General features: G+C 41.6%; 1 protein-coding gene across 2 annotated transcripts in view; it reads right to left on the bottom strand.

Moving 5' to 3' along the window:
* CYFIP2 (cytoplasmic FMR1 interacting protein 2) overlaps positions 1–12,085 on the bottom strand; it is a 191,463-nt gene that overhangs the window by 97,388 nt on the left and 81,990 nt on the right. For both annotated transcript variants that reach the window (XM_069199646.1, XM_069199644.1), the window contains exons 9-10: positions 8,064–8,168; positions 3,051–3,142 (exon numbers count right to left, since the gene is read on the bottom strand). In XM_069199646.1, coding sequence (XP_069055747.1) covers positions 3,051–3,142; positions 8,064–8,168 — 197 coding nt within the window. The remainder of the gene's footprint in view (positions 1–3,050; positions 3,143–8,063; positions 8,169–12,085) is intronic.

Raw genomic sequence — 12,085 nt, 5'->3', positions numbered from 1 at the left:
ACAAGCCATGCTCTGCCACCCCCTTCTTCTAAACAAATTCCCAGGAAAACAGTTCTGCCATGTGGAAGCTGCCTCTGGTCTCTGCTCTGAGCAGTGTCTTAACCAGGAGTAAATGGTGGAGAAGAAAAAACTCAAAGCAGTAACAAAGGCTTGGTATGTGTACACACAGATGCACGAATATGTACACACATATACAGGTATATACAGACACGAGCACGAATATGTACACACACACCCAAAGACGAATGAAGCGTAGTGTAGCAGTGACAATTTTATATATATATATATATATATATATATATATATATATATATATATATATACACACACATATATATACACATATATATACACATATATATACACACACACACACACATCATTATCTAAAGTCATGAGCACATACACTCAAGGATTATTTATGATGCAGACACATAAGAACAAACAGACATGGACACCCAAACACACACACACACATGCAAGCACATATACATTATACATACACCACACACAACACTTACACAAACACGTTCACTCTTGGAACAACAAGCATGTACTTTGTGGACACATATGCTAGCAAGCATACGTCTAAAACCTCACTCTAGATTTTGTGTCATTGTTGTATTCGCAGAACACAAGACACCTCTATTACTCACCTTCAGACAATTGTATTAGACCTGTACACAATCATAATGAAGCTGACGCCTCACAGAAACGTGTGTGCAAGTCATGTACAACCCTGCATCTCTGAAACAGATATTGTGCAGCATATGGTATTTCACTTGAGTAGATTCTCCAAAGTGCGATTCGAATATATTTTTCTTGTATTGCTCTCTACTCTGTTAATAGGGCTGATGTGTGTTGCAGCTGTTTCAGTTGTTGGGCTGCTAACATGGATAACTGTACTTGTGGGACATGACTGTTCATGTGTGTTGTATTTTCTCTGGCATTTTGTCTGTCTATGGATCACTTGGAATTGGCCTTGGAACCTTTTATAGATGCTGTCAGGCACTAGGTACCGATACCCCCTCAGGTGCAAAGTAAATCACGTTTACCAAATACCCTGCAAAACTGTTTTTTTCTTTTATTTCACACTATTACACAGTGCTTTAGTGCTTGAGGTGAGGACCACTGTATTTCTTCTGCCCCTCTCTTTTAATACACTGTATAGCCTGCTACCCATGTAGGCAAGCGCTTCAGCGCCCCAAATAGGGATAGTAAGTGCTATATAAACATTACAATACAATACAATACTGACAAACACCTCATTCCCCTTTTGGCTCTGCCTGGATATTTCTGAGCCTGCACTGTTTACACAGGTTTCCAGTGAGACACATTCAAAGTATTCAAGGGATGTTTATGGAGCTAGGCAGTTGCAGACTCTAAGGCCAGTCCCTTCCCTTCATGGTCCACTGCGTGTGTTTCTTCTCATGGGCCAGGGGTGATAGTCAGCCTGTAGAGGTGCTTCTCACCCCAACCCCTGAACCCCCATATATTAGTAACCAATTAGACTGCACTGTGTGCGAGTGTGTCAATTTGTAGTGAATTGTGATGCAGATCGTGCTGCTTTCATCTATATCAAAGCACTCTTAATGGTTCTTGAGACTTACAGCTTCATCACAAAAACACCTTGCATCAAAAGATACCCCTGAAAATACCTTGACTATTATTACTTAACACATGTATCTGGTTAATATTATTTGACTGGAGGTGTTCTCTATGGACCTGATTTATAATTTGGAAGTTAGGGTACTCAGTCACAAGTGTGATGGAATTCCCTGTCCACCAAATCCTCGATCAACTCAGTGTATTCTGAGTCAGGCAGGCTGTCATTTTTCGATGGCGGTGCCCTCACTAGCTCTACTGTCAGAAACCTTGCTATTAAGACCTGGCAGAGTAGGGGGCATACGAATAAGGGCATAAAACTGCCCATCCTATTTAGAGCAGACAGTCTGATGTATTGTTTTGTGTCCGTCACCATGTGGCAAAACATGGCATTCACAGACAGAAAAAAACAAAGGTCCCTCACACCCTGTGCGAAAACACCCAGGATGTGGAGTGGTTGGTTTTTGTGTTTTGTGTAAACAAACTCCCAGTTTGGGAGTTTTCTTCTGAAAAACCAAAAGGTTTGGTAAATGCCCCCTAATGGACAGCAGTTAGCCATCATACTTTTAGTATTGCAGTGGTTCCTCTGAAGGCTATCTCTAAATTTGGTGGGCAGTATTCAGTCAAGGTAGAGGCGGGACGCAGATGGGTAAGCTGCCCACTAAAATCTTACCTGATTCCCTAGTCTTGTTCCCTCCAACCAATAAGGCGTGACCTGTGCGTAGAGGGCGGCACATTAATAAAAGGTGGAACACTCTTTGAATCAGCCACTCGTCTTCCACAGTGCAGGTGGCACACAGCCTGCTTTTGAAAGTAATACAGGGATCCCTCTCTAGGAAGGTAAGTAAGTGACTGCACCAGCATGCAGGGGAATGTCTGGGGTTGGGTGTCTAAGGGATGCTCTTTTCCCCATTTCAGAAGATGCCCTTTGGTGGATCACTGACTGTGCACTGCTTTTTGTGGTGCACAGTCAGCGCACCCCATGACAGCCCCGTTTCGTCTGCACCCATGACCACATGACAGCATGGGTGCAGAGGCAAAGTTTTCCCATTATCTTCAAGGGGCTACACCTACATGCAAACCTATGCCATCTGTATTACAGAAGTAGCTGTGCAATCCACAGTGGCCCCTTCTGTAATACCAAAGTGCCCTGGGGGAGCAGAAAGTGGGTACACATGCCTGTTGAGTCCCCGGGTCACTTTATGTACATACCCTGGTCTTTTACACACCTTTATCTTACTCAGTTCCAGGCATCTCACACACTAACCACTTATCTCAACTCAGCCTTACACTCCACACCTGCAGGCACCTCACATACAAAACAAAGGGCTTGTGCACAGAAATGAGTCCTTCCACTCATGACACAGCTACTCACAGCGGGACATCCAATGGCTGCCCTCCCTGAGCTCCCAGAGAAGCCAAGAGACATTACGGCAGGCACTCACTTGGACTTGTTCTCCTCATAGTGAGCACTGGTCTTAATGTATCTGGCCAGCTCTATCTGCATATCCCCGAACAGAGGCACCACCTGCAACTGCTGCAAGAGAGAAGAAAAGCACCTGTCAGCACTGAAGTTCACCTGTGAGAAATAGGTGTTCCCTATCTCAGACATACTGGGATATGAAAATTCACTTAATTATGAAATTATCCATGCTCTAAAAATGTGATCCCCTTTTCAAACATAAAGCCTGATGAAGAGCAGAGCGATCACCATAACATCCAGCTGCACCTGGCAGTAAGCTTGAGATGCCCGACTCCATATCATACATTCTGGCTTCCCAAGGGCGAAGAGTGCCCCATTAGCCCAGAGATTTACCTGACAAGAAAAGAGAGAGCTTGACATCTTAGACACTGTCTTCCTCAGTGCTGAAAAATACCTTTTAATGCTGATTTCCTCCCGGTAGTAACTGGGAGTCCCCATTTCAGAAAATGCTTCCCCCAGTGCAGAACCACATCAATAGGTAGAAAGGGGTATACCCACATTTCTGACACAGTGCCTGCCTCCCTTAGAAGCTTTCATACTGAGGCATCCCCCTCTGTATGAAATGAAGGAGGTCCCCCTCTCCTGGACACAATACCTGACCAAGGGCACAGGGACTGCTTCTTAAAACAAACCTCCACTAAGGAGAAAGTGGGGGCCCTGTCGCAAGAATTCAGTACATTATGCATACATGAGGACTGTCTGGATTTGACTTAAATTTCTGAAAGCTGGGTCCAATGATTGGATATGTTTCTGACGAAATACATACCTAAAAGCGTGGTTCTGATGATTTTTTTTATCTAACCTTTTTTGACAATTTTGTCTTCATTAATGGTTTTCTCCAGTTTGACTGAACCAATTCATTTCTTATTTTTTTGTTTTTTAGAGGGGGTTACAACCTTCAACCTTGTTTTTTAAGGGCTTCCCTTCTTAACCCCTTTACCTTCCCTTCCTTTTTTTATACCATGCAGTCTTGCACCCTCCTGTTTTACTCCTTTTTTGCTATTACTTTTAGTACTTTACCCACCCCAGCTTTATCTATCCTATATACCATCCGCTATTACCTCCCTCCTTTCACTTTCTATTTGTTTACCGCCCCTTCCCTTTCTTTAATATCATATATCTTCTACTCTCCTGCTTTACTCCATTTTTGAATTTTTACTTTGATAATTTTCGTCTACTGCTTCTATGTTCACCATCCTATACTCACTGCCTAAGCTACTTCTATTTCTCTTTCTTTAATTCCCATCCGTTTTCTACTCTCCTTCTTTATTCCTTCTTTAATTTTACTTTTACTACTTCCTGTTACCCTATCTATGTTTCCTCCATCCTATACACCCTCCTCTCTTACCTTCTAACCTTTCTCTTGATGACTATTTTCTTTTCTTCATGTTGGCAAATTGTCAAAATGATGGCATTACTGGTCCAATCCCATGGCCTCAGAGACAGAAGCATCTTTCTCTGGATCCTCACATTTCCTCAGTACTCCAAAAACTAAACTATTAACTGTATTCTTCAGTTCATCTTTGTGACAATAGAAAGAGTGTTTAATGGAAACTACACATATGAATAAGCCATAACCTTTGCAATGACCTACATCAATGACTGACGTCACCGTTATTTGAGGATGAGAGGCCTATGTGTGAAAGCTGAATTAATTAATAATAAATCTGCATTGATTAGTAGCTAAAATTGGACATGAATCATACTAAAATAAAGAAATCGAGTGTTTGGATAATGTGCCCATCTAGGTGGCAACAATAACGTGTGCGACATTAGTAAAGAAATAATATTAAATGTTTTGAAATAATATGCACATATGTAGAATTAAAGGTATTATTGGACCATACTAACATGTTAAAGAAATGCGTTTGCTTAATTTTACTAGGCATAGAGTCGACAAAGCCTTGTGTTAAGCTTCATGGCATAAATAAATGTTCGTAAATGTTTTCTGTCGCAAGCAGAATTTACACTTGTTCTTTGTTCACACAGTGCTGACCAAATAGATCTGTAATGATGCAATGTTAAACTGGATGATGTCTTAAACTTTCTTGTGAGAACTGTTTGCTGTAATGTGATGTACTACTTCCAGATACATTTGTATCTTTGTTGCGTAAGAAGCTAACGTTCCCAGGACATGACAATGACTTCACTGACTGGAGTTATGAATTGCAACTAAAAGTTATCTGATGAAAAGTGGTGACAGGAGCCAGAAAAGAAGAGCCAATCATCGACGTGTGAAAGACTGTCTAACCATATCACAAAATTAAGAAATAATGTTTATTGGTTCTACTGTGAACATCCGATGTTCTGTCCAATGACGACATGAGAAATCACTTTATGGATTTGACTTATACCGACTTCACTTACCAGGAGCAGAGCAGTTACAGATTCTCTTTCTTTCTAAGTGTAGTTATTGCTTTATTGAACGTTAATGCTATTGATGCTGTTTCCTTAGTTTGATGCCCGTTCTAAGTTGGTTCAGTTAACCTAGAGCCCAATCGTGGCTGAGCCTGCCCCATTCACTTTCCCCCGACAATGCTGACCGGACTGATGTCCAACTGACGAAGAAGTCTCTGCTTGCTGATCCATTCAGGAGAGGTATAACAAAATGAAATTGTCTCTATTATAGATTTTTTACCTTTCTTTTAGGTACCAACTGCTATTTTTAGAGCCATAGCTAGATGTTTTTCAAATTAACTTTTGGCTAATTTTCTTTAGCATGAAAGCCAAACATGCCATTCAAATTAGAGGGATAGTTATGAGTCCATGTTTAAACAAATGTTATTATCAAATAATTGCTTTTATTCACCTGTCAAAGTCTAGATGTATGTCATTTCTACTGTTCAGTTATTGTTGTTTTTAATTTGTATGGTAACTCTTAAATGTTTAAGGTTAAATGCCTTGGTTAGATTGAGGTTTTTCTGCCGTTTTGGCCAACCTGTGTTGTTTGTATATGTTTATCAGCTGGTTTTAAGATTATTTTATGTGATATTAGCATTGTTAATCTAGGGAAATACATTTTGTAACTTTACCAAAAAGGTGTGGTTATTCATGGTCACATGGGCCATGGTGTGTAAAGTTTACTGACTCGGAGTTTCTGATAATGAGTTGTTAAGCCAAGTTGTACTCTTGTAAGTTTGGTCATGAGCAAATTTTTGTCCATGGTGGATCGCCCTTAAGCGAGTCAAAAGGCCCATTGAACCTCTAACGCGTCCTCTTATAAATAAATTGACAAAGACTAAATACGGTGAGACGCGCTCACATATGTGATGCCATTCCTCAACCAGCTCAGACCTGTGTCTATTCATGGCTGTGAAATAAACCCTCTGGCAGATCTCGGGGTGATAATACTTTAATATTTCCCAGTTATGGAAGTCTGCAGTGGTCAGTGTCATCATTGAAACCAATCCCTATCTCTTAAATATACTTTCCACTGAAAAACAGGCCTGGAGGAGAAGGGAGGGGGATACAACGGCATTCTCAAGACACATTTTATTTTGGGACGGGTAGGTTGTTAGTGAAAACATCTACTTTCCACATTCTGATAATTTCAGGACTTATACCACACTTTACTTCAATAGCTAATATCAGGTTTATCTGAAGATTAATGGGAATGGTGAGGGAGGGTCTCTCAGTTTTCTAGGCATCTGTTAAGCCTGAAGCTCAAAGGGTCAGATTAAAAGACAAAGTTCATGTGACTGCATTTATATTGTATTGGCACTTACATTGCTCTTTCCATAGTTCATATTAACCATTAGGTATGTATTCAATACAACGTGACATGAGGACCCTGCAATAGAAACATTTTACAACAGACCAATGGACATCTACTGACATTTATTTTGGCAAATTGTAGCATCTTAGCTTGAAAGTGGCATAACATCACATCATAGTCATTGTAGGGAGGCTTTCACTAAGCACCATAAAGGAAAGGGTGTACGCAAGCCATTGTCTCTTGGAACAAAAATGTGACATGCAAACATTAGACACTTCTGCAGGTTTCCATTCACGTTCTCATAACTGTTCATCATCTGGAATCATCTGGAATTGCAATCCATTAACTCCTGATAGCCTCTCTGTCTAAAGAAGGACTAGGCCAAGGCGATAGTTGGTAATCTACAACAAGAGTAATTTTTATCTCCCTAAGCCTGAGGGCCATGCCGTTTGTTCACTAAACATCCAAAAGAGATGCCAGCCATTTGGAATCTTCACCTAGGATGATATTAGAGCCAGCAATGGGACCTACAACTACCACCACTAAGGGGTCTTAAACATTCGGAGTGCTGTGAACTCAGAAGAGGCACAGACACAGAAGACGGTCTTTGCAATAAATGCACCACTGGAGAATTCGGATCAGAGGTCCATTGTCTATAGGGCGTGCAATTAAAACAGAGGCATAAAATGTTGTTGATCCTGGATTGCAGGCATGCACTGAACTCTGACATAAAGTGGGAACCACCAGGACTTAACCGTTCTGTCTGAAGGAAGAACACCCCTTTGTAAGACATAACCTTCATAGGGCTGAGACATATCGAAAGTATCAAAGCTCCTAAGCAAGAAAGATAAGCCCCCTTCCCCCAGACACATGGCCCACACTAGAGATCACAGGATAACTAGAACAGTGCATCACCTGCCAGAAAGACAAAAATTGCTTTCACAGATATATGTTCTGTCTATGCTCTGCCAGAGTGGAAAAAAACTGCCAGGAAGACAATGCCACTGACAAAACCTAACATTAATACACAACCCACACTGGGGCTTAATACTCAACAGCAGGAGTGGAGACAGGCAGTGAAGGGTCTGGAAAGGTTTGATGAAAAATTGCAGGAGTAGTGGAAGAGTCACGAAAAAGTGAAGGACGAAATATCAGAAAATACCAGCGGAAGAGAGAACAAAAACACAGGAAGCAGCTACAGCACAGTAAGAAGTGTTTTAAAACCTGGTTGGATATGAAATAGAGAATATCATGCCTGACCTTAAAGAATTTATCGATCTTGCTGAGATTAATGCGCTTCTTGGCATCCAATTTGTAGATATTACTGATGTTACCATCCATGAGATACAATCCGAAGCCCATCACCTGTAGAGGAAATGAGTGATCCATGAGAGTTTTCTTAAAAACCTTCACATTCACATAGAGTGATGACCTTACTTAGACATCTACTCACATTCACACAAAAATGAAGTGCATTTCTCAAATGGGGTTGCACTCAACCTCACGCTCAGACCATGCTTATTATTTCTTATGCTCACATGTGAAGACTCATCTTAAGAGAACCAATACTCACGGAAGCCCACTGGAAGAAATGCAGTTAAGCAGTGCTAAACTTACTCATAATAAATAACGTGCTAAAGTTCATATCACATAGGTTCACATTCACCTACAGAAAGCTAATTGAACAAGAATAGCCACACTCTCCATGAAAACACACACAGTGCTGAAATAGACTCATGCCCACAAGAAAATGAGTGAATGGCCACCCAATCTCACCTCATCTCAACACTGAATTTGAGTGAGCTAAATATATGCCAAGTGATTAACACTTATCTTCTCTTAGCACACACTTGAAGCTTGCACTCCTTTGAAATTAACTCACATTCAGCGTCAAAGAACCCAGAGTCACCTTAATGGTGTCCCACCTATAGATAACTACTATCATCACCTCAAAATGACTTCATCAAAATCATATGCTTGCAGAGGTCTTCAGTTAATGAAGGCTCCTGTATCAGAGACACATTCACCTTGAATGAAGTTACACCTCTCACTCTAAATCCTTGCATGCTCATCTCAAACGATCTACTGCTCACCCTGAGGGGAGTCACACTCAAAATGAATGAGATAATGCTCACCTAGAATGGGCTTACATCCATCGCTAATGGGAATTGCCTAACTTTCAATGTGCTTACACTCATATTTTAATGAATCTGCTTTCAGCTATGATAATTTCACACTCAAAATGCCAGGAAAACAGATGGACTTTTAATATCTAGAGCCAGAAATATCCTTCCATCCTGGGCTATCCTTCACACTCTGAGGCAGAAGAAATCCGCCCTTCCACCACACGTGTGCATTGATGGTTTGGCATCTATTTTTGGTGTATCATATGCATCCTGTTGTTGAATCCATCTGCATATTCTCTCTGAGTCTACAATTCTGGCTAGTTCTACACGAGGTTGTTCTGCAGGCTCAGATCAGGCTTGTAATCTTGCTCAGAAACTTATTTTGTTATCATCTGACAGACGGAGGAAATTGTACAGAGGTCACCTGGCATCTATTCCTTGTGCGTGATCAGACAGACTGTGTATTGTGAGCAGCTTGTTTCACTCAGGTGATATTGTATTTAGTGTTTGCATTTGTATTTAACAGTTGTTCCCAATGGGAATGTAATTGCCTTTGCTTTTCTTTCATCGCTGTGTGGGGTAACAATGTAGGCTGGGAGAGCACTGGGTTGAGTAGAAGGACAGAAAGAAGAGTACAGTGTGGGGGATTTGCTGTGTATCAGGTGCAAGAAGGGGGTGGGTGATGGTATTAGAGATGACAGGTGGATTAGCATAGGGAATGAGAGGTTGTGGGAACAGAAAGATGGGTTGAATGTCAGGGGCTACAAGGGAAAACATAGGCACAGATACATAATTCTTCTTGCTAAAAATCCTAAATCAAATCACACAGTTCCCTGTTAATATCTGGATATTATGTAGTGGACATGGAAAGGGAAAGAACTGGCGTATGATCCTAAACCATATCTTAGCATATGTAGATACCAAATCTTATTCAATTCACAGTCATCATTGTTCGTTTTGATTGGAGTATTCTATATCATGTGGAATGTATATTCCCTATACTCGTTTACATGTCTTCCATGCCCCACTGATGTTGAGGGCCATGTGGAGTGTTCAGTATGCACACTTACAACTCTGTTCCACTGTTGCAGTGCTCCTTGTTCTAGAGAGTTTGAGAGAGAGAGAGAGAGAGAGAGAGAGAGAGAGAGAGAGAGAGAGAGTGTGTGTGTGTGTGTGTGTGGCTGCGTGAGTGGGTGTGCATGTGGCTTCTTGTCCTATTGCTAGTTCTCATGCTTCCAGATCATTTTTAGCTCCTCCTTACTCTCTTGATTGTCTCCTCTGAGGTAGAATGTGTGTTGGTGCCCCTCGTGTGTTCTTGTGTAGGCATGAGTGCAAGATTATTGTGAGGGTGCCAGAGTACGTTCATAGTGATAGTTACCCGCCTTCATCAACAGCAGGGAATACAAATGACACTGAAGACTAAGTAGGTGAGGTAACCCTCTTTTTTTAGAGGAAATACACCCATGAGCTTCTTAGCACTATAGAAGTAGCTAGCATAATGGCTATGTTGCTTAAAGGAAACTAAAAAGGTCTTTACTGTTTTCCTGAATGTAAGGGGGCCATTTGCTGTCAATATGGATTCAGCTTTGTTTACCTGCCTAGTAGATTGAAATGAGGAGGGGAGGGGGTAAGGCAGAAAAGATGGGTGCAACATCTGACTTGAATGGCAAATGGAGAATTGCTGTATACAAGACGAGAAATTAGAATAAATAGCTTTATAGATCAGACTATGTACTTTGCTGACTCCTGCACAAGATTTGTCCAGATCCTTCTACTCCACCCTACCTCCACTCACTCTGAATTTCCAAATTCCTTCCACTGTGCCTTTTTATTACTGCTCCTACACTGTCCATCCCCAGCTACTCCCACTATGGCCTCCCTTCACTCAAAATGCTATGGATTTTGTGACTCCTCCTGATTTATCTTTCCAAGTGTACTGCTACACTCCTTTACACTTGCTCAGCCCATTCTCCCCTCTCCAACTCCTCTGACTCTGTACTTACCTGACCACTGTCACTGTCTCTCTCTGCCTTCTCTTGCTTTGTCCTTCATCAGCTACCTCCACTCTTCTTGTCTAGCACCTTCCACCCTGCCTATTTGTGACTCACGGCATTTACCTTTTTCCTAACTCTTTCCAGTTTGTCCACCCCATGCTCCTTGGCTATTGCCTTCCATGTCTGCTATTCCTACTGTGTATTTCCTTGACTCATATGACTATCCTACACTGTTGTGTCCCACTCTGGCTTTCATGGACTAACCCCACACAACGTAATTTCCTTATCCCTTCCCAGTTGGCCCTTCGTATGCCTCCTGTCCCTATTTAACTATTGCTTGGGTCAACCTATTTTATCTTTCCATTATGTTTTACCTTTCTAAGAGTTCTCTGACTTTGGCTTTCTGTGCTGCATTAGCTCCACCCTCCCCACCCACACTTTCCTTTCTACCCCTGTCAATCTATGCTCCTCCCAATATCTCACGTCTTGACTCCTTCCAGCCTGTTGTTCATGATTTTTAAATTTTCACCTAGCCACATTCTCCCACCTAGTCTTAAGGAAGTCCATTCGTTGTGTTTTTAAAGCCTGAGTTTCCCGGTATGTTTGACATTTTCTGCTTTATTACTTTCCACCAATTGACTTGAAGACCTGTGAGACTTCTGAAAGTGGTTTGCATTCTCTTCTGATGTGCAAGTGTAAAGCCTAGTGTCTCCTCAGTAATGAGTGCCCACAAAGTGCACCCACACCCACTGTCGATGGTAATTACTGCCAACTTGTGTCAGATTGATGAGTAGCAACATACGATTCTAGTTAAATTGGCACAGGCCTTTTTGCTTGTAACTATGGACAGGAGAGGAACGGACCAGCCTGTGTTTCCATCGTAAAACCCCTGCAGTCTCCTAAAATGGGGTTCTTGCGTTTCCTCTATGGTTTGGTGTGGAAAATTTGTACTTCACCAGTGTACAAGATTAGGTGAATGTGCAGTATGAATGGTATTCATGTCAAACACAGCAAACAGTTCTCCTGCTAATGGATGTTCCCCTGCACCTTCTCTCAATTGCTGTTTTTCTGTTGATGTGCTAGTCCCCACATTCTTTGTCTTGGATCCCTGCCTCAACACTCCAGAGGCATCTGCTGGCCTAAGAAAATCGACACTCTTTCC

The sequence above is a fragment of the Pleurodeles waltl genome, chromosome 7, assembly GCF_031143425.1.
Source record: "Pleurodeles waltl isolate 20211129_DDA chromosome 7, aPleWal1.hap1.20221129, whole genome shotgun sequence".
Lineage (NCBI taxonomy): Eukaryota > Metazoa > Chordata > Amphibia > Caudata > Salamandridae > Pleurodeles > Pleurodeles waltl.
Note: the sequence above shows the minus strand (reverse complement) of the source record. Positions and strands in the feature narration are given on the sequence as shown.